This window comes from Denticeps clupeoides, unplaced genomic scaffold (genome assembly GCF_900700375.1).
Source record: "Denticeps clupeoides unplaced genomic scaffold, fDenClu1.1, whole genome shotgun sequence".
Classification (NCBI taxonomy): domain Eukaryota; kingdom Metazoa; phylum Chordata; class Actinopteri; order Clupeiformes; family Denticipitidae; genus Denticeps; species Denticeps clupeoides.
The window spans coordinates 723,064-746,935 of record NW_021629993.1 but is presented as its reverse complement, the minus strand read 5'-3'; the positions used below and the strand labels follow the sequence as shown (position 1 = coordinate 746,935).

The window sequence follows — 23,872 nt, the reverse complement described above, 5'->3', positions numbered from 1 at the left end:
TGACAGTGGAGATAAGGGCTCCCGCAGGCACATGACCGCACAAGGAAACATTTTTAAAGAATCAAAATCAGAGAGGATTTAATAAAATGATCTTTATAAATATTATCCCCACATGGTGCAGTGTATGTATGACTATGAGTGTGTGTGTGTGTGTGTGTGTGTGTGTGTGTGTGTGTATACACTGCTGAAAAAAATAAGGGAAGACAAAAATAAGACATAAAAGATCTGAATGGTTGAAATATTCTTATTAATACTTTGTTCTTTACATAGTCGAATGTACTGACAATAAATTTACACAAAAATTATTGGTGGAAATCAAATTTATCAACCCAAAAAAACACACCCTCAGCCTTTAATGTCCTTAAAACAGGATCTCCTCCCAGGATGGAGTGAGACATGATGTCCCAGATGTCCTCAGTTGAATTCAGGTCTGGAGAACGGGCGTACCAGTCCGCATTGCGTTCATCTTACAGGAACTGCTGACACACTCCAGCCACATGAGGTCCAGCAAGGTCTAGCACCTCCAGCATTTAAAAGTAACCAGAACATCAGCCAGGAAGCATAGGAACTGAGAAGTGGTCTGTGGTCACCACCTACAGGACCACGCCTTTATTGGGGACGTCTTACTAATTGCCTTTAATTTCGACCTGTTGTCTATTCCATTTGCACAGCAGCACATGGACTTGATCGTCAGTCAGTGTTGCTTCCTAAGTGGACAGACGCGTGACTGACTTGAGGTACACTGTGTGGTTGAAGTCTCCCCTTTATTGTCTCCAGCAGTGTGTGAGTGTGTATAAGTGTGTGTGTGATTGCTCATACCAGGCTGCGGGTGCCACTTGAGTACCTGCGTCTACTCAGCAGGTGGTGTTGTGGAGGGGGCGTGGGGGGGCAGAACTGGTGGGGGTGGTGGTAAGGAGGGGGTGGTGGAGGCAGGGGCGGTCGGCTGCCAGTCTTCCCCTCGACCACACCTTCCCTCAACCGCAAGGGCGTGGTGACGGCTGACTGGATGAGCCGTTGTGCGGGGCTATGACTCAGGAAGGTCTCTACGTGTCCTCTTCCCGCGGCATCCATGACGATGACCTTAACAATCTGCTGGCACTGAATGAGAGTGTCCAGAGGGGAGGGGCTAGGCAGAGCGACCAGGGGGAGGTCTCCAGTGGCGGTGGTTCGGGGAGAGGGGGGTGGGGCTGAGGCCAGCTGATACGTCTGGAGCCTGTTGTGAATTGACACCTAGTTTAGAAACAGTCAGAAGCACGAAGCGTTATCCACCGCCATCAGCAGCGCTCACACACAGCCCTCTGGGGTCGACCACAGCAAAGCCATGCGACGAGAGAGAGCACACACACACACACACACACACACACACACATTTACATTTACTCTATTTACCACATGCCCTTATCCAGGACGCCTTACAATCAGGGTCTTAACTATTCAATCCAGAACCTCCACCATCATCACCTTCATGACCATACAATCATCTTAACTATCCAATCCAACACTTCCACTATCATCACCTTCAAAACCCTACACCATCACTTTCATGACCATACATACATATTAACTATCCAATCCAACTCCTCCACTATCACCTTCATGAGCATACCAACATCTTAACTATCCTAACCAACACCTCCACCACCATCACCTTCATGAGTAGACAACATCTTATCTATGAAACCCAACACCTCCACCATCATCACCTTCAAAACCCTCCACCACCATCACTTTCATGAGTAGACAACATCTTAACTATGCAACCCAACACCTCCACCATCATCACCTTCAAAACCCTCCACCACCATCACCTTCATGAGTAGACAACATCTTAACTATGCAACCCAACACCTCCACCATCATCACCTACAAAACCCTCCACCACCATCACTTTCATGACCATACAAACATCTTAACTATCCAATCCAACACCTCTACCATCATCATACCTTCAAAAACCTTCATCACCATCACCTTCTTGACCATACAAACATCTTAACTATCTAACCCAACTCCTCCACTATCACCTTCATGAGCATACCAACATCTTTACTATCCTAACCAACACCTCCACCACCATCACCTTCATGAGTAGACAACATCTTAACTATGCAACCCAACACCTCCACCATCATCACCTTCAAAACCCTCCACCACCATCACTTTCATGACCATACAAACATCTTAACTATCCAATCCAACACCTCTACCATCATCATACCTTCAAAAACCTTCATCACCATCACCTTCTTGACCATACAAAACTATCTAACCCAACTCCTCCACTATCACCTTCATGAGCATACCAACATCTTTACTATCCAATGAATTATGACCCTTGGCTTTTAGCATCATAGTGTGTATGTGAGTTTTCCCTATTAGGCCTGAAGGGGAGGAGCTCTTCATTACTGAATCCATCTGGTGATTTGTCTGCTGCCAGTAAATAAGGTGGCCTGAGACAGGAACACAGTGTCCTACTGCTCACGAAGGGGTTTGGAGTGGAATCTCATCTCACCACCAAAACACTCAACTGTCTTCATCTAGCCTGCTTATATCTCTCTCTCTCTCTCTCTCTCACACACACACACACACACACAGACGCACAGTAGAACACACATTAGTGATACTTGCCTCTACTGTATTGTTGCCAGCTTTGTCATAATATTCATGGTTTCCTGTGGAATTAAAGTAGAATCAGAATAAAACTATTTATCTGTCTTTCAGTCAAATGACTGATGATTCAACACCATCATCATTGCTGTCATTCAGTTGTGTATGAGTGTCTGTGTTTACCAGTAGGTGGTCCATCTCCAGGATGAACTTCTAGCTGAGTTGAGCTGCTTCTAGTTGGGCTCCTGTGGCCCTGCTGTCTCTCCAGCTCCCCTGAGAAACACAGTCAAGGTCAGGATCAAATCCAGGATCTACAGAATCTGCTAATTGTCTTTACACACTGACACTCACACTCAATGCGGATGTTTTCCATCTCAGCCACCTCAGCAATGCTCTCTCTCAGGTCCTCCACAAACTTGATGAGCTCCAGGGCGCTCTGGGTGCTGAAACTCACAGCCTGCCTCTTCTCAGAGCAGAACGGAGACACCAGGGTGATCCCATGTGGATAATCTACACACACACATGCGCGCACACACCATTAACATGTGCTCAGTAAAAACATCCAGAACATGATGTGATGGAGATCTTACACTCATTCTCAAACAGCTGAAACTGCATCCCGAGGAGCCCCATCGCCCGGCAGAACGTGTAGGTAGCAGAACTCTTCTTCTTGGGGCAAAGTTTCAGTATCTGATCATAGTGACACACAGTCAAACACACACATTTTCAGGAAATGTACACACACACACACACACACACACAAACTAACCACGAGGAGGTCGTTGAAGAGAAACACCTCCCTCTGATGTGCAGCCTGTTTCTGTGGTTTGTGGACGTCAGAGATCTCATAGAGTCGACTGCAGCAGACCAGGCGGCGGTGAGGAACAGACAGGATCTGAGAAAAGACCTTCATTCAGAAAACATCTCCAGCGAAACATCAGACTCTCTCAGAGATGAATCGCTCATTGACTTACTGTTTTCATTCCCACAATACTTTGCTCCACCCTGGTGACGTAAGTCACATGATCCTCATTGGAGCGGAGCTCCCTCTGTTGGATGCGCTCATAAATACCACCCACCATCTCCCTTGGGATGTCAGCTCCATCATCCACCCCTGAGGGCAGAGAAATAATGTAGAGCCCAATATACAACTGAATCCAAAAGGTGAGGAGAACCTTCATCTTAATTTTTAGAATATTAAGCATGATTTATTTATACAATCATTATGAAGCATTTATAAGAAGCATGAAGGAATGGAGCATGCAAGCAAAATGAACATGATCAGGTAGATCAGTGTAGATTACAGAGGGAGTAGGTACACCAGGTGTATGGTGAGCAGGTAGGGTGGTAGAACATGATCTAGGTAGATCAGTGTAGATTACAGAGGGAGTAGGTACACCAGGTGTATGGTGAGCAGGTAGGGTGGTAGAACATGATCTAGGTAGATCAGTGTAGATTACAGAGGGAGTAGGTACACCAGGTGTATGGTGAACAAGTAGGGTGGTAGAACATGATCTAGGTAGATCAGTGTAGATTACAGAGGGAGAAGGTACATCAGGTGTATGGTGAACAGGTAGGGTGGTAGAACATGATCTAGGTAGATCAGTGTAGATTACAGAGGGAGTAGGTACACCAGGTGTATGGTGAACAGGTAGGGTGGTAGAACATGATGTAGGTAGATCAGTGTAGATTACAGAGGGAATAGGTACACCAGGTGTATGGTGAACAGGTAGGGTGGTAGAACATGATCTAGGTAGATCAGTGTAGATTACAGAGGGAGTAGGTACACCAGGTGTATGGTGAGGTAGGGTGGTAGAACATGATCAGGTAGATCAGTGTAGATTACAGAGGGAGTAGGTACACCAGGTGTATGGTGAGCAGGTAGGGTGGTAGAACATGATCTAGGTAGATCAGTGTAGATTACAGAGGGAGTAGGTACACCAGGTGTATGGTGAGGTAGGGTGGTAGAACATGATCTAGGTAGATCAGTGTAGATTACAGAGGGAGTAGGTACACCAGGTGTATGGTGAACAGGTAGGGTGGTAGAACATGATCTAGGTAGATCAGTGTAGATTACAGAGGGAGTAGGTACACCAGGTGTATGGTGAGGTAGGGTGGTAGAACATGATCAGGTAGATCAGTGTAGATTACAGAGGGAGTAGGTACACCAGGTGTATGGTGAGCAGGTAGGGTGGTAGAACATGATCTAGGTAGATCAGTGTAGATTACAGAGGGAGTAGGTACACCAGGTGTATGGTGAGGTAGGGTGGTAGAACATGATCTAGGTAGATCAGTGTAGATTACAGAGGGAGTAGGTACACCAGGTGTATGGTGAACAGGTAGGGTGGTAGAACATGATCTAGGTAGATCAGTGTAGATTACAGAGGGAGTAGGTACACCAGGTGTATGGTGAACAAGTAGGGTGGTAGAACATGATCTAGATAGATCAGTGTAGATTACAGAGGGAGTAGGTACACCAGGTGTATGGTGAACAGGTAGGGTGGTAGAACATGATCTAGGTAGATCAGTGTAGATTACAGAGGGAGTAGGTACACCAGGTGTATGGTGAACAGGTAGGGTGGTAGAACATGATCTAGGTAGATCAGTGTAGATTACAGAGGGAGTAGGTACACCAGGTGTATGGTGAACAAGTAGGGTGGTAGAACATGATCTAGGTAGATCAGTGTAGATTACAGAGGGAGTAGGTACACCAGGTGTATGGTGAACAGGTAGGGTGGTAGAACATGATCTAGGTAGATCAGTGTAGATTACAGAGGGAGTAGGTACACCAGGTGTATGGTGAACAGGTAGGGTGGTAGAACATGATCTAGGTAGATCAGTGTAGATTACAGAGGGAGTAGGTACACCAGGTGTATGGTGAACAGGTAGGGTGGTAGAACATGATCTAGGTAGATCAGTGTAGATTACAGAGGGAGAAGGTACACCAGGTGTATGGTGAACAGGTAGGGTGGTAGAACATGATCTAGGTAGATCAGTGTAGATTACAGAGGGAGTAGGTACACCAGGTGTATGGTGAACAGGTAGGGTGGTAGAACATGATCTAGGTAGATCAGTGTAGATTACAGAGGGAGTAGGTACACCAGGTGTATGGTGAACAGGTAGGGTGGTAGAACATGATCTAGGTAGATCAGTGTAGATTACAGAGGGAGTAGGTACACCAGGTGTATGGTGAACAGGTAGGGTGGTAGAACATGATCTAGGTAGATCAGTGTAGATTACAGAGGGAGTAGGTACACCAGGTGTATGGTGAACAGGTAGGGTGGTAGAACATGATCTAGGTAGATCAGTGTAGATTACAGAAGGAGTAGGTACACCAGGTGTATGGTGAACAGGTAGGGTGGTAGAACATGATCTAGGTAGATCAGTGTAGATTACAGAGGGAGTAGGTACACCAGGTGTATGGTGAACAGGTAGGGTGGTAGAACATGATCTAGGTAGATCAGTGTAGATTACAGAAGGAGTAGGTACACCAGGTGTATGGTGAACAGGTAGGGTGGTAGAACATGATCTAGGTAGATCAGTGTAGATTACAGAGGTGTATGGTAGGATGGGTGGGCTGATTAATGATGGATAATGTGTCTTGTTGTATTAATGAAGGATTCTGCTCTCACCCCTGAGGTTGCGTATGAAATCCTCCAGCAGCATCTTGCGCTCAGGTTTGATATTGGGGCTGTACATGTCTGTGTTGAGGAGCACGATGGCGAAGGCCAGAATGAAGATTGTGTCGGGATTATGGAACTGCTGAACTACGTCTGGGTTGCACATGCAGTAGCGCTGGCTGCAGAAAGATATCAATTATTCATAAATAATACACGTCAGTGGAAAACTGCAAGAGACAGACGAGGAGAGAAAGAGAGAGAGAGAGAGAGAGAGAGAGAGAGAGAGAGCGAGCAGATGGAAGGCTGTGAGGCAGCTGTTTGTTTTTATTTGTAGGAAATCATATGTGAGAAGTGAACACACAAAACACACAAACACAGTCTCATCAGACATGCTTTATCAGTGTCTGTGTGAAGTGACAGCCTGCGCTGTGTCTATTTTTAGTGCCACTCCTAATCATATATTCATGACAGTCACATGATCAGCGATACACCGCAGAACAGAACATCATTACGAAACACATCTAATGGTCACACACAGTTAATGAATCTGACAGATACAATAAACACTGTAGCTAATGAGTTACACTGTCAATAACTACACAATAAAATACACAACTTCGAGGTCTGTTGCCTCTTACTAGGTAACCACATACACAATGTCAGATCATGCGATTACATGAATGCAAAATAATGCAATTTATATTATATCGACTGAAGCGACAATATTAGGGTTATTTGAAAATATTGATATAGCAACAAGTCACAATATTTTATGTGGTGATATTGTATTGATACAGGGACACAAAATATAAATTTTTTGTATACACATTTAGTCCAATGGGAAGGGACATTGAGCGTTTTCTTTAGTGAAGTCAGCAGAGGTGAGAGTCAGCATGCAACTACAACCTCCGCTCCTCTAGGTGGCGCTGTGTATTTCGGGCAGAGCGAAATCACAAAACATGACACATAGAGCGATTGTCATTATAGTGGCTCATTCAATGTGTAAAAATAAAGCAGGTAGTGTAGACTTGGATAAAGGAAACACAATTTGCAATCTGTCACGCTTCTGTGAAATATTCAGGCAACACAACTAATTTACAAGCTCATTTCAACAAGAACCCTCCAAACACAGTACGGCAACAACCAAAGCCTATCAACACAAAAGAACAAAGTACGCTGGATCCCATCCACCTCGATTCACACTCAAAAAAACTACGGAAATCAAGCAAACTCCCTCCCACCTCACCTTGTGCTCAAAAACGACACAAATAAAATAAAAAAAAACGACAGAAATAAAAAAAAAACTCCCTCCCACCTCGCAACATGGCCAAAAAAAAAACGACAGAAAAAAAAAAAACTCCCTCCCACCTCGCCTTGTGCTCAAAAATGACAGAAATAAAAAAAAACTACAGAAATAAAAAAAAACTACAGAAATAAATAAAAAAAAAACTCCCTCCCACCTTGCCTCATGGCCAAAAAACGACAGAAATAAAAATAAAAAAAACTCCCTCCCACCTCGCCTTGTGCTCAAAAACGACACAAATAAAAAAAAACCTCCCTCCCACCTCGCCTCATGGCCAAAAAATGACAGAAAAAAAAAAAAAAACTCCCTCCCACCTCGCCTTGTGCTCAAAAATGACAGAAAAAAAACTCCCTCCCACCTCGCCTCATGGCCAAAAAAACGACAGAAATAAAAAAAAAACTCCCTCCCACCTTGCCTTGTGCTCAAAAACGACAGAAATAAAAAAAATGACAGAAATAAAAAAAAAAACTCCCTCCCACCTCGCCTCATGGCCAAAAAATGACAGAAAAATGACAGAAACCTCAAAAACGTCAGAAATAAAAAAAACGACAGAAATAAAAAAAAACGACAGAAAAAAAAAAAAAAAAACTCCCTCCCACCTCGCCTTGTGCTCAAAAACGACAGAAACAAAAAAAACGACAGAGATAAAAAAAAAAAAACTCCCTCCCACCTCACCTCATGGCCAAAAAACGACAGAAATAAAAATAAAAAAAACTCCCTCCCACCTCGCCTTGTGCTCAAAAACGACACAAATAAAAAAAACGACAGAAAAAAAAAAAGATCTCCCTCCCACCTCGTTTTCAAAAATGACAGAAATAAAAAAGAAAACTCCCTCCCACCTCGCCTTGCGCTAAAAAACGACAGAAATAAAAAAAAACGACAGAAATAAAAATAAGAACTCCCTCCCACCTCGCCTCATGGCCAGAAAAACGACGGAAATCAAACAAACTCCCTCCCACCTCGCCTTGTGCTCAAAAACGACAGAAATAAAAAAAAAACGACAGAAATAAAAAAAAAGAACTCCCTCCCACCTCGCCTCATGGCCAAAAAATGACAGAAATAAAAATAAAAAAAAACTCCCTCCCACCTCGCGTTGTGCTCAAAAACGACAGAAAAAAAAAACTCCCTCCCACCTCGCCTCATGGCCAAAAAACGACAGAAATAAAATAAATAAAAAACTCCCTCCCACCTCGCCTTGTGCTCAAAAACGACACAAATAAAAAAAAACTCCCTCCCACCTCGCCTCATGGCCAAAAAACGACAGAAATAAAAAAAAAAACTCCCTCCCACCTCGCTTTGTGCTCAAAAACGACAGAAATGAAAAAAAAACGACAGAAATAAAAAAAAAAACTCCCTCCCACCTCGCCTTGTGCTCAAAAATTACAGAAACAAAAAAACGACAGAGATAAAAAAAACTCCCTCACACCTCACTGTTACATATGCACATGGGCAGTGTGCGTTTTGTGTGTTCCAGGTTGTGGGTGTTGCTGTAAGGGATTCTGGGTATACGGAAATAAAAGAAAAAAGAAGCAGACCGCGTGTCGAGAGTCCGCGTTGTTATTCGAAAATAGCAAACACAACATTTGGCGACGAGGATGGAGTTTTTTCTACCTCCTCCACCTCCTTTTCTGGCTTTGCCCGGCGAGCCGCCGGTGCCCTGGGACCGCTGGTTTGAATCCTTTTTGACGTATCTCACGGCCGTCGGCCTCGCGGATTCTCCAGACCAGCGTCTGCGAGCCTTGCTGCTCCATAACCTGGGCACGGAAGGGCAGCGGGTCTTCAGGACCCTGGGAGCCGGCACTACGTACGCGGACGGCGTCGCAAAATTGGCCGCGCATTTCGCCGCCCCACAGAGCGTTATCCTGCGCCGCGTAGTTTTTCGCCAGAGGAGGCAGCAACCGGGCGAGTCGGTTCACCATTACGTGATGGACCTGCGGGGGCTGGCAAGTTTCTGTAAGTTTGGAACAATGGAAGACGAGTTCATTCGGGATCAATTGGCAGAGCATACAAACAATCCCAGAATCCGCGAAAAGTTACTTATGTCCTCGGACGACCTCGCGCTCGCCAAAGCTGTGGAACTGGCTTTTCAGATGGAGTCAGCAGCCGAATTAGCATCTCGCCTGGCGCCGGTACCCTCTCTTCAGCCCGCAGTGCCCACACTTACTGTCCAGCCGCCTGCGCTCCCAGACGACACACCTGACCACGGCCTCCCCGTAAACTATGCCGCTCGCCGCGGCGCGTCCACCCGCCGCCCGTGTGGAAACTGCGGATCCTCCACGCATAACACCAGGGCGCCGAACTGCCCGGCTAATGGCCAAACCTGCTCACAATGCGGGAAACGTAACCATTTCGCCCATGTTTGCCGTTCAGCCGCATCCAGCCGCCCTCAGAGGCCATCTTCTCCAGCGCCACCTACTACTATTCACTCTGTTACTGCAGCATCTCCCCCATTTAAAACGTGTGTGGTGCGGCTGGATGGTGTTCCACTGCCACTGCTGCTGGATACAGGGGCTTCATGCTCCTTGCTGAACCTGTCCACTGTCAAGCAGTTTTTTTCCCATCATACACTCCACCCTGACTGTGAGCTCCTGAGTGGGTATGGGAATTCCAAAATAGACATAGTAGGCACAGTTTCCCTACCACTTCAGTATCAGAGTGTAACTTTACCGTCTTTTACTTTTCACGTCTCATGCCACGGGGCTAACCTAATGGGTCTGGACTTGTTCAGCAGTCTGGGATTTTCACTGATGGATGTGGATGGTGCCACCATTCTCACGGTGGGCTCACCCTGGCAGCAACGCTGGCCCTCTCTGTTCACTGGCCTGGGCTGCCTCACCGCATTTAACCACCAGCCCTTGCTCAAACCAGACGTGCGACCGGTCATTCAGCCATTGCGCCGCCTTCCTCTGGCTCTTCGTGATGAAGTCACTGCGGAACTCAACAACCTGCTCGAGCTGGGCATAATTGAGCGGATTGATGCTTCACCCTGGGTCTCCAACCTGGTGCTGGCACGGAAGAAGTCTGGGACTCTCCGGCCGTGCGTGGATCTAAGGTCGGTCAACACAGCAGTTGTCCCTGACAAGTACCCGCTGCCTACTGTGGAGGAGCTGCCTGCTAAATTCCATGGTTCTACTGTCTTCTCCAAACTAGACCTTCGACAGGGTTATCTCCAAGTTCCGCTGCATCCCGAGAGCCGCAACCTGACCGCTTTTGTCACACACATGGGCGTCTTCCGCTATACTAGGATGCCTTTCGGTCTCAGCTCTGCCCCTAGCTGCTTCCAGAAAATCATGTCCACCATCTTTGCTGCAGTTTCGGGGGTAGTGATTTATCTGGATGACATTGTGGTGCATGGTCCAACCCTCGCATCACATGATGAGCACCTGGACCGCGTCTTCAAGATCCTGGCAGGTCACAATCTTACGCTGAATGGGGACAAATGTGTCTTCACTGTGCCAGCGGTCGATTTTGTGGGCTTTCGCCTGTCTGGAGAGGGCATCACACCCTTAAATTCTAACGTGGAGGCTGTTCTACGTCTCCCTGAGCCCTCCAGCCCAGCCCAGCTCGCATCCTTTCTTGGAATGACTGCATACTACTTGCGTTTTCTCCCTCAATACTCTGCCACTACAGCCCCTTTGCGTGCGCTTCTGAAAACCGGAGCCCCATGGGCCTGGTCCTCAGCCTGCTCCTCAGCCATCCGTCAGCTAAAGGCCCAGCTTACCTCACCACCGGTGCTTGCTCACTTTGACCTGTCATGCCCCACTTTTCTGACCTGTGATGCGTCTGGTGTAGCGCTAGGTGCCGTCCTTTCTCAGTGCCAACATGGTTCTGAGCGCCCCATTGCTTTTGCCTCCCGGTCTCTGACTCCGGCCGAGCAGAAGTATTCAGTTGGGGAGCGGGAGGCACTGGCCTGTGTCTGGGCGTGTGAGCGGTGGCATATATACTTGTATGGCCGACATTTCACCCTCCGCACGGACCATCAGGCCCTAACGACCCTACTCTCATCTTCAGGCACGGGGCACAGACCGCTCCGGCTCCACCGCTGGTCGGAGAGGCTTCTGCAGTATAATTTCACTCCGCTGTTTACTCCCGGCCGGGACAATGTTGTGGCAGACCTCCTTTCCAGGGCCACTCCAGACACTCCCCCAGGCCCAGCCACGGATACACTGGAGCCAGAGCTTATCCACATGCTTCATGGGCCACTCCGGGAGGTTGTGTCTCTACAGGACCTCCAACTGGCTTCAGCGCAAGACTCAGTGCTATCGCAGCTTTGCACTTGCATTCGAGAGGGGTGGCCACGCACAGTGCCCAAGGATCTGGTGCCATTTCATCGGGTTAAAGATGAGCTGTCCTGTTGGAATGAGGTCTGTGTGGCGCGGGGACTCAGGGCCGTCATCCCTGGCAGCCTACAACCTCGCATCCTGGCCATGGCTCATGAGGGACAGCTAGGCATCGTAAAGGTCAAGCAGCGCTGCCGTGACAGGGTGTGGTGGCCTGGGATCGACAGGGATATTGAATTTGCGGTGAAGGACTGCTCAGCCTGTCTCGTCAGTGGAAAGACGGGCCCTCCCACACCTCCACCACTGCAACCTGTGCAGTGGCCGGCCGGGCCGTGGCAGCACGTTCAGCTGGATATCTGTGGGCCATTTCAGGGGGTCCCATATCATCAGCGTTTTCTAGTGGTTGCCTATGACCTGTACTCAAAATGGCCCGAGATCTCCTCCACAGGCTCGGTCACGTCCCAGGCGGCCATGGAGTTCCTCGACTGTCTGTTCTCAAGGTGGGGCCTTCCCAACACCATTACAACAGACAATGGGCCTCAGTTCACCTCCATGGATTTTCAGACATTCCTCGGGGACAGGGGGATTCGACACACACACACTGCTTTCTACCACCCAGAGGCTAACGGTGGTGTGGAAAGGTTTAACCAGACCTTGAAGAACGGTGTTCGGGCTCACCTGGCCGATGGCTTGGCCTTTTCCTCAGCCCTGCAGCGCACCCTGCTTCATTACAGATCATCTCTCCATTCCACCACTGGCGTCTCCCCAGCTCTCCTCATGCTGGGTAGGGAGCTGCAGCTTCCATTAGACCGGCTGCGGCCACAGCCTCCTCCGCTTACTGCAGCGGCCCTGCGCCACAGGGTTTCGGCTTCTCAGCGCCGGATGAAGCAGTCTTTTGATCGCCGATGGAAGATGACACCTTCCTGTCTGGCAGTCCATGATTGGGTCAGGGTTCGTCGGCCTCACCGGGACAACAAGCTCCTTTCCTTTTGGTCTGAACCAGTGCAGATTACGGGGCGGCTGGGCTTGGCCACGTTCCGCCTGGCTGATGGTACGAAGTGGCATGCGAGCCGGCTCAAGAAGGTGTCACCGCTCACCCCGTAGACCCTTACTCCATGGCTAGTGACTTGGACCTAGTGGAGGACCTACCCGATGATACACGGAACTGTCCAGTGGAGGCTGGAGGCCGGGCGAGCGCAGCTTCACCACGCCCTGTCCGTGTCCGCTGTAGACCGGCTTACCTCAAGGACTATGTGACTGAATAGCACACCACGTAGTTAGGGCATAGCCTGTCACGTGGCAGAATAAACCACATGGCTATGCTGGCGTTCCGGGTAGTCGACCCCGGTCGCCTAGTTATATTGTGTTGTTGCCATTCCTCCTGGGGGGGGGGGAATGTTACATATGCAAATGGGCAGTGTGCGTTTTGTGTGTTCCAGGTTGTGGGTGTTGCTGTAAGGGATTCTGGGTATACGGAAATAAAAGAAAAAAGAAGCAGACCGCGTGTCGAGAGTCCGCGTTGTTATTCGAAAATAGCAAACACAACACTCACCTCATAGCCAAAAAACAACAGAAATAAAAAAAAACTCCCTCACACCTCACCTCATAGCCAAAAAACAACAGAAATAAAAAAAAACTCCCTCCCACCTCGCCTTGTGCTCAAAAACGACAGAAATAAAAAAAAAACGACAGAAATAAAAAAAACTACATTTTCATGTGAACTGTAGAATATCCCGAAATGTACAATATCACAATATAACATGATATAATCATATTGTGACCCATACATTGTTATACGTATAATATCAAGAGATCCTTGCCAATAAACACCACTAGACAATATATTATCTTTCATTCTCTTGAAGTTTACCAACCAACTAAACTGAGACCGGCTGCTCAGGTTCACTTCATTCTGTTAACTGTTAACTGGAACTGGAGTTAAGGAACGCAAGGGAAGAGCTGAAAATCCTGGTTGGGTGATTGATCAGCAAACACAAACTTCCTGTCTTTATCCTTTCCGTTTGATTTGCTTCTTGTAAATGTGTTTGGTGATTGGTAAACGTAAAAAACGTAAACTGGTAAAATGTATTAAATATTCATTTGATTTGCAAATCTCGGACACCGTCATCAGGTGATGGTGACTACATGTACAACATATATAAAACTCCTCTTCTTCCGTAGTAAGAGGTGAGCCAAATAAATACAGGCAAGAGTATTAATGTGTACTTACAGTCTAGAACCAGTGTATATGTGTACAGAGAGCAGAACTATGAAAGTGAAAGTGAAGTGATTGTCACACGTGATACACAGCAGCACAGCACACGGTGCACAGAGTGAAATGTGTCCTCTGCATTTAACCCATCACCCTGAGTGAGCAGTGGGCAGCCATGACAGGCACCCGGGGAGCAGTGTGTGGGGACGGCGCTTTGCTCAGTGGCACCTCAGTGGTACCTTGGCAGATCGGGATTCGAACCAGCAACCTTCTGATTACGGGGCCGCTTCCTTAACCACTAGGCCACCACTGCCCCGAGGCGCTAATAAATACACTAATAAATACAGCGGATTTATTATTGCAGGGGGTTTAGTACTTTTCAAAGGGTTTTATCTAAATATCACACCTCAGTTCTTACTCTGTTTTTATTCACCTTTCAAAGCCACACCCATCGCACCCAACAGCAGCATGCACATTTTACAAGCCGTGTGTGTGTACGTGCGTGTGTATATTGTGTGAGAATGAGTGTGTGTACGTGCGTGTGTATATTGTGTGAGAATGAGTGTGTGTGTGTGTGTGTGTGTGTGTTGTTTTTTACCTGAAAGCCTCTATCAGTCGTTCAACCTTCTGAGCTTCTCCCTGCACTCGAATGTGAGCCTGAAACTTCCTGAGCGCCTCGTCCAGCTCGAGCTGAGAGAGATCCATCTCATCTACAACACAACTGCACAACAGGCATGTCACGTGTTGACAGGAGGGGCTGTCAATCATGCTTACAAGCCCCTCCCCCTTTTAGACTTTTAATTAGTCTAAATGGTAAAATTAACATCATTGTTATTGATCTTCATCCCCAGTGCTGCAGTATGATCAGTGTTAACAATGTTTTAGACCACACACACACACACACGCACACACACACACACACACGCACACACACTCACTCCAGAACATCTCGGTTGAACTGCTTCTTGCTGTTGCCAAGAAACTCTCCAATCATCTGCCGACTCAAGCCCTTCCTCTGCAGCAGGAAGTGGGCCACACCTATGGGCGTGTCCGGTATGAATCCGCGGGAGATGAGGAACTGGATACCTTTGTCTGGGTTCCTGTGAGGGAAGAGGAGGAGAGGAAGAACACCCTCTCAGACACGTGAGCCCCCCCCCAAACACACACCCGTCGGCACACATTACTCTTCACATAAAGAGGGTCAAACAAACCCAGACAAGAAGAAGAAAAGCTGCAGCACTTCCATTAGCGCAGCTCTTACGTAACATCTCACCCACACACACCCACACCCACACACGTGCGTGTTTATACGTGCGCTTCACTCACAGATTGAACAGATTCAGGCCGATCCTGTAGAGGCGTTTCCGACCCACGTCAGTGGACAAGGCGCCGCAGGGGGGCGTGTCCTGGCAGTGTGGGCGGGGCAGAGTGATGACCATGGCCTCGCAGGCAGACTGCGCTGATGTGGAGGTGCTGCTGCCACTGCTGATTGGCTCAGAGCTGCTCTCTGCCACTCCGGGCTTCTCTGGCTCCATCTCCCCCCTCATTGGTCGATTTTCCTCCCCCAGCTGCCCCTCCAGGCTGACTGGAGGAGGCGGGAATTCAGGCTCGGGCTGAGACCGGTCTCCGCCCTCTCTCCGCCCCGAACTGTTACCGAGGGCGACGGACTCCAGCAGAGCCGAGGAGGACAGGCGATAGTTCCGGTTATCGATCTGAACGGTGACGTCACGGAACGCCAGCATCAGCTTACTGGCGCTCCGCGGCAGCGACTCCGAGCAGGCGGTGTGTGCGGCGGCACGCAAGGCGGACGGGTCCATCACCAGCTCCGGCTCCGGGACCTCGCCACGCCCGCCGGGCCCCGCCTCCTCCGACTGCGTCAGCGACCACGAGGTCAGAGCCTCGTCGATCGACCGAGCCAAAGACTGGACCTGCAGGAGACCAGGCACGCTGTAACACTCGCCCCGCGTCGCGGCCCACGCATGCGCGCCAGCGGGCGTGTGTACCTGCTCGCCGAACGTGTCCTCCAGGTGTGTGAGCGTGTCAGCACAGCAGCCGTGTTTAGAACCGGAGTGCGTGAGTGGAATTCCCATCAGCTCACACCCGTCCACAAGCGCCCGCTCCGCCGAGAAGCCATCGCGCGGAACGTGGTGCCGCCGGACCGACATGCGCCGCGGCTCCCGCCGCTCCGACAGGGAGTTCCGGATCTTCTCGAAGTTCCGGCTGAGCTGGTACTGGCGGAACGCCGTCTGGATCTTACAGGCGGCGCGCCGGGCAATCAGAGGTCCGCCGTACCGCTGTTCCAGGTCCGCGATCTGCGGAGAGATGAACAGATCATCCATGATCATCACCGTCCAGCCATCATCCATGATCATCACCGTCCAGCCATCATCCATGATCATCACCATCCAGCCATCATCCATGACCATCACCGTCCAGCCATCATCCATGATCATGATGGTCCAGCCATCATCCATGATCATCACCATCCAGCCATCATCCATGATCATGATGGTCCAGCCATCAATGTTTATGATGGTCCAGCCATCAATGTTTATGATGGTCCAGCCATCATCCATGATCATCACCATCCAGCCATCATCCATGATCATCACCATCCAGCCATCATCCATGATCATGATGGTCCAGCCATCAATGTTTATGATGGTCCAGCCATCAATGTTTATGATGGTCCAGCCATCATCCATGATCATCACCATCCAGCCATCATCCATGATCATCACCATCCAGCCATCATCCATGATCATGATGGTCCAGCCATCAATGTTTATGATGGTCCAGCCATCAATGTTTATGATGGTCCAGCCATCATCCATGATCATCACCGTCCAGCCATCATCCATGATCATCACCGTCCAGCCATCATCCATGATCATCACCGTCCAGCCATCATCCATGATCATCACCATCCAGCCATCATCCATGATCATGATGGTCCAGCCATCAATGTTTATGATGGTCCAGCCATCAATGTTTATGATGGTCCAGCCATCATCCATGATCATCACCATCCAGCCATCATCCATGATCATCACCATCCAGCCATCATCCATGATCATCACCGTCCAGCCATCATCCATGATCATCACCATCCAGCCATCATCCATGATCATGATGGTCCAGCCATCAATGTTTATGAATGGTCCAGCCATCATCCATGATCATCACCGTCCAGCCATCATCCATGATCATCACCATCCAGCCATCATCCATGATCATCACCGTCCAGCCATCATCCATGATCATCACCATCCAGCCATCATCCATGATCATGATGGTCCAGCCATCAATGTTTATGATGGTCCAGCCATCATCCATGATCATCACCGTCCAGCCATCATTCATGATCATCACCGTCCAGCCATCATCCATGATCATCACCATCCAGCCATCATCCATGATCATCACCGTCCAGCCATCATCCATGATCATCACCGTCCAGCCATCATCCATGATCATCACCGTCCAGCCATCATCCATGATCATCACCGTCCAGCCATCAACCATGATCATCACCGTCCAGCCATCATCCATGATCATCACCATCCAGCCATCATCCATGATCATGATGGTCCAGCCATCAATGTTTATGATGGTCCAGCCATCAATGTTTATGATGGTCCAGCCATCATCCATGATCATCACCATCCAGCCATCATCCATGATCATCACCGTCCAGCCATCATCCATGATCATCACCGTCCAGCCATCATCCATGATCATCACCATCCAGCCATCATCCATGATCATGATGGTCCAGCCCATCAATGTTTATGATGGTCCAGCCATCAATGTTTATGATGGTCCAGCCATCATCCATGATCATCACCATCCAGCCATCATCCATGATCATCACCATCCAGCCATCATCCATGATCATGATGGTCCAGCCATCAATGTTTATGATGGTCCAGCCATCATCCATGATCATCACCGTCCAGCCATCATCCATGATCATCACCATCCAGCCATCATCCATGATCATCACCGTCCAGCCATCATCCATGATCATCACCATCCAGCCATCATCCATGATCATGATGGTCCAGCCATCAATGTTTATGATGGTCCAGCCATCATCCATGATCATCACCGTCCAGCCATCATTCATGATCATCACCGTCCAGCCATCATCCATGATCATCATCATCCATGATCATGATGGTCCAGCCATCAATGTTTATGATGGTCCAGCCATCATCCATGATCATCACCATCCAGCCATCATCCATGATCATCACCATCCAGCCATCATCCATGATCATCACCGTCCAGCCATCATCCATGATCATCACCGTCCAGCCATCATCCATGATCATCACCGTCCAGCCATCAATGTTTATGATGGTCCAGCCATCATCCATGATCATCACCATCCAGCCATCATCCATGATCATCACCGTCCAGCCATCAATGTTTATGATGGTCCAGCCATCAATGTTTATGATGGTCCAGCCATCATCCATGATCATCACCATCCAGCCATCATCCATGATCATGATGGTCCAGCCATCAATGTTTATGATGGTCCAGCCATCATCCATGATCATCACCGTCCAGCCATCATCCATGATCATCACCATCCAGCCATCATCCATGATCATCACCGTCCAGCCATCATCCATGATCATCACCATCCAGCCATCATCCATGATCATGATGGTCCAGCCATCAATGTTTATGATGGTCCAGCCATCATCCATGATCATCACCGTCCAGCCATCATCCATGATCATCACCATCCAGCCATCATCCATGATCATCACCGTCCAGCCATCATCCATGATCATCACCATCCAGCCATCATCCATGATCATGATGGTCCAGCCATCAATGTTTATGATGGTCCAGCCATCATCCATGATCATCACCATCCAGCCATCATCCATGATCATGATGGTCCAGCCATCAATGTTTATGATGGTCCAGCCATCATCCATGATCATCACCATCCAGCCATCATCCATGATCATCACCGTCCAGCCATCATTCATGATCATCACCGTCCAGCCATCATCCATGATCATCACCATCCAGCACCTTCAACAAAATATCATTTCATTTACATTTATGGCATTTGGCAGACGCCCTTATCCAGAGCGACTTACAACGTTTCATGCAAATAATATTTTACTGAAGACGTCATTCAAAACTGAGGGAAATAGAAATAATAAAAAATTATAATAGTGGGACAGGGATCCCCTGTTCCTGCCCCTGTCCCATGTCTCCCCTGTTCAGATGAAAGTGATTAGTTGCCATATGTGACAGAGCACAGCACACGGTGCACACAGTGAAATGTGTCCTCTGTATTTAACCATCACCCTGAGTGAGCAGTGGGCACCATGACAGGCGCCCGGGGAGCAGCGTGTGGGGACGGTGCTTTGCTCGGTGGCACTTATTCAAGTTCCCTGTCTCCTGTTCATGTTCCCCGTTCAAGTCCCCTGTCCATGTTCTGTATAAGTCCCTTGTTCCTGTTCCCGTCCATTTCATGCATTTACATTTACGGCATTTACCAGACGGCCGTATCCAGAGCGACTTACAACGTGCTTTCAAGTTACCATCGATGAAGAGATCAATTCCGGTTCACTAGGACCCCAACTATGAATACATCTATTTAATTCACTCTGTTGTAGATTCTGTACACAAAGTTCGACAACAAGAAACTTACAATTTAATCTAAATCTTCTCTAAAGAGGAAGGTCTTGAGCTGCCGTGTGAAGGTGCTCAGTGACTGAGCTGTTCTGACCTCGAGGGGAAGTTCATTCCACCACCGAGGGGCCAAGACGGAGAAGAGTCTAGATGAACGTCTTCCTCGTACCTTCAGAGATGGAGGGACCAGGCGAGCAGTACTGGAGGCTCGGAGTATACCAGGTGCAGTGCGAGGTGTAATAAGGGCTGTGAGGTAGGATGGTGCTGCTCCATGTTTGGCTTTGTAGGACAGCATCAGTATTTAGAACGTAGCAGAGGGGTGGTATGGGAGAATTTGGGAATGTTTATGTCCTCTGTTTATGTCCCCCGTCCCCATGTTTATGTCCCCTGTCCCTTGTTACTGCCCCAATTCAGGTTCCCTGTCCCTTGTTCATGTCCCCCGTACATGTTAAATTTCCCTGTACAAGTCCACATTCCTGTCCCCGTCCTGTTCATGTCCCCTGTCCCTTGTCCCTGCCCCTTGTTCAGATCCCCTGTTTCTGTGTCGTTCATGACCCCTGTTTAAGTCCCGTTCCTGTCCCTTGATCAGGTCCCCTGTTCTTTTTCATGACGTGTTCATGTCCACAGTCCTGTTTATCTCCCCTGTCCTTGTTTGTGTCCCCTGTCCCTGTCTCCTGCAGTCACACAAGACAGTTCTAGACTTGCCCTTCCTAAATTAGACTTCAGTCATTTCACAAACACACACCTACATGTGTTCAGTGTGTAAGTGTGTGTGTGTGTGAGATCAGAAGGAACAGACCTGACTTCTGACACAATCAGTAGCTGCTAATGGACAAGAAGAAAACACAAACACACACACACACACACACACACACGTCATCCAGAGGGGGAACAAGACACTGACTCTGAACCCCCAGTCACAGTCGTCATGGCAACTCCTCTCAGGGTTAATGTGAGTGATGTTAACAGCGTCTCTCCGTCACACACACAGCGGTACCTGCGTGTTCTTGAGCTCGTAGTGTGCGGTGTGTGTGCAGGGGGCGGAGCCTGTGTGACCGGCGCCGTCCTCTTCCTCCACGTCTCTGCTGGGGGGCAGCGCTGGGCTGAGGAAAGCAGCACAGATCAGACGCCTACAACCCACAATGCAACGGGGCTGTCAATCTGGACACTCCCCTACCTTGTAGAGCAGCAAATGGCGTCCTGCTCTAGTGCCTCAGGGGCGGGGCAACAGAACTGATGGAGAACCGTCTGACTCCTGCGAAGAGAACACCCACCTTTCAGGAAGCGTTCTAGATCACAACATTTACTGCTCTGTCCTGCAGGCGTGTGTGTGTGTGTGTGTGTGTGGACGTTCACATTTTTCATTCTTACTAACACACACACACACAAACATGCATTAGTTGTTGGTTCAGATGATAACTGGGGCAGCGAAGCCACGTGCAGAAAGGGCTGCTGGGAATAACACACCTTACACACACACACACACACACACACACACACACACACAGAGCAAATGTAGCCCGCACCCTCGTCTGTTATAAAACTGGCTTCCGTTTTAATTTACCAGTTTCATACTGAGGCGAAGTTAGTAAATTATTCACAAAAGGCCACCCTACACACACACACACACACACACACACACTTGTCTTGTGGCGTGCTAACAGTAAATCGCTGACATGTCTGTTACGTAACGATGGCTGCGCACACAGGCTTGAAATCAGAAACAAAAAGGAATGGTTGTGTCTGTGAGGTTTTGTGCGATGCTGTGTGTATACTTGTGTGTAGTGTAGTAGGTGTGTGGCTAGAACAAAGTTCTATTGTAATTTAATATGTAGAAGTCCCCATAACCCCCTCCTACTTTTTACCCCGCTAAATTCCATTCTTAACTCTGAGGAACCTGTGCCGTTCAAGGCCTCTGCTGAAATGTTATGGATGGAAATGTTTTTAATGGAAAAAGGAGAAGGAATTACGGCCCGGCACGATCGCACCACCAAACGTTGCAGTGTTCGATCAATTCGAGCCGGTCTCTCATATGTGGAGAAACCTTTTGCTGAAATGAACCCCTCGGGTTCCTCCTTAGACGTCATCCCCCCTCAGCTTTTAAAAGAGGCATTCCTAACTCGGGCATTTTATCCTCTCCATCATTAACAGTAGCCTCGTCTCCAGTGTGATGCCCAAGCTTGCTGTTGTTCAACCCCTGTCTCGACACCACTGGATTATCAAGTTTAAGGCCTATGTTACAGCTACCTTTTATTTCGAAACTTCTTGAAAAGGTTGATCCTGTCCAGCTACAGCCCTTTTTGAACAGGTTTTCAGTCTGGGTTTTTAATGACATTTTCTTAGCAAATGATTCTGTATTACTTGTGCTCAAATGGTTCAAATCATATCTGTGTGATAGAAGCCTCTGCGTCTCTGTTAAGGACTCCTTCTCATCTTCAACGGCGCTTCTGTGGGGGTACCACAGGGCTCCATTCTGGGTCCTCTATTATTCTCACTGTACTTACTGCCTCTTGGAGCCAACAAGAAAACACAAATGTTTCTTTTCATTGCTATGGACTCAACTCTGGCAATGGATGCACAGGTTATGGTATGTGTGGGTGTGTGTAGTAGCGTGTGTGGTTGTTTGTGTGGGTGTGTGTAGTAGTGTGTGTGTAACGTGTGTGGTTGTGTGTGTAGTGGTTGTGTGTGGGTGTGTAGTAGTCTGTGTGGTTGTTTGTGTAGGTGTGTGTAGTAGCGTGTGTGGTTGTTTGTGTAGGGGTTGTGTGTAGTGGTTGTGTGTGGGTGTGTAGTAGTGTATGTGGTTGTTTGTGTAGGTGTGTGTAGTAGCGTGTGTGGTTGTGTGTGTAGTGGTTGTGTGTGGGTGTGTAGTAGTGTGTGTGGGTTGTTTGTGTAGGTGTGTGTAGTAGCGTGTGTGGTTGTGTGTGTAGTGGTTGTGTGTGGGTGTGTAGTAGTGTGTGTGGTTGTTTGTGTAGGTGTGTGTAGTAGCGTGTGTGGTTGTTTGTGTAGGTGTGTGTAGTAGTGTGTGTGGTTGTTTGTGTAGGTGTGTGTAGTAGCATGCTTGGTTGTTTGTGTGGGTGTGTGTAGTAGTGTGTGTGTAACGTGTGTGGTTGTGTGTGTAGTGGTTGTGTGTGGGTGTGTAGTAGTGTGTGTGGTGGGTGTGTGGTGTGTGTAGTAGGTGGGTGTGGTTGTGGTGTGGGTGTGTGTAGTAGTGTGTGTGGTGTTTGTGTAGGTGTGTGTAGTAGCGTGTGTGGTGTGTGTGGGTGTGTGTAGTAGTGTGTGTGGTTGTTTGTGTAGGTGTGTGTAGTAGCGTGTGTGGTTGTGTGTGGGTGTGTGTAGTAGTGTGTGTGGTTGTTTGTGTGGTTGTGTGTAGTAGTGTGTGTGTAACGTGTGTGGTTGTTTGAGTGGGTGTGTAGTAGCGTGTGTGGTTGTTTGTGTGGGTGTGTGTAGTAGCGTGTGTGTAGCGTGTATTTAGTGTGTGTTTCTCACTCAGATCTGTGGCTCAGTCCCCCAGTCGGGTTGATGCTGGCGGGCGTCTGCAGGACCAGCGCAGTGCAGCTTCTCCCGTGGTCCCGGTCCTCCCGGTCCCGGTTCCCCCAGTCCTCCTGGTTCCGGTCCTCCCGGTCCCGGTTCTCCCAGTCCTCCTGGTTCCGGACCCCCCGGTCCCGGTTCTCCCAGTCCTCCTGGTTCCGGACCCCCCGGTCCCGGTTCTCCCAGTCCTCCTGGTTCCGGACCCCCCGGTCCCGGTTCTCTCCGCTGGGCGCCGCGGGCATCAGCTGCAGCCTGAGCGGTGGGTGGTGGTGATGGAGCTGCCGGTTCTCCTGCTGCAGCTCCTCCAGCTTCCGCTCCAGGATGTCGATCCGGTGCCGCTGGGTCTGGATCAGGCTCTGCTGGTTCTGCACGATGGCGGTGAGTTCCTTCAGGTAGAGAACCGCCTGCAGCGGGTTCTGCAGCAGCGTCGCCATGGCTCCGCGCTCCTTTACAGCCGCTCCGCGCTGAAAGTGGGACGCGGTCCTCCTCCTCCTCCTCCTCCTCCTCTCTGGGATGCGAGAGGAAGATGACACGTCACCACTCCGCGACACACGTCACCAAACATTCATCCCCGTTTCATCCCCTGACAGAAGAAATTAATCTTCAGTTTACTTATTTATTCACTCTTTACTATTGTCTATGATTATTTCCAGCG

General features: G+C 48.8%; 1 protein-coding gene across 2 annotated transcripts; it reads right to left on the bottom strand.

Annotated features, from left to right (window-relative positions):
- Positions 1-290: 290 nt before the first annotated feature.
- On the bottom strand, positions 291-23,853 carry iqsec3b (IQ motif and Sec7 domain ArfGEF 3b). 2 transcript variants are annotated; one of them, XM_028967438.1, is made up of 15 exons: positions 23,176-23,853; positions 20,867-20,944; positions 20,687-20,792; positions 16,026-16,334; positions 15,349-15,950; positions 14,961-15,122; positions 14,621-14,743; positions 6,240-6,406; positions 3,582-3,721; positions 3,377-3,502; positions 3,198-3,297; positions 2,959-3,117; positions 2,791-2,880; positions 2,629-2,672; positions 291-1,230 (listed from the first exon to the last, which is right to left on the bottom strand). In XM_028967438.1, exons 1-15 carry the CDS (start codon positions 23,649-23,651, stop codon positions 814-816), a joined length of 3,099 nt encoding a protein of 1,032 aa, XP_028823271.1. In that variant the 5' UTR covers positions 23,652-23,853; the 3' UTR covers positions 291-813. The 2 variants fall into 2 exon arrangements, with proteins under 2 accessions (XP_028823271.1, XP_028823272.1); XM_028967439.1 differs by having other exon boundaries at positions 979-1,213.
- Positions 23,854-23,872: the final 19 nt, after the last annotated feature.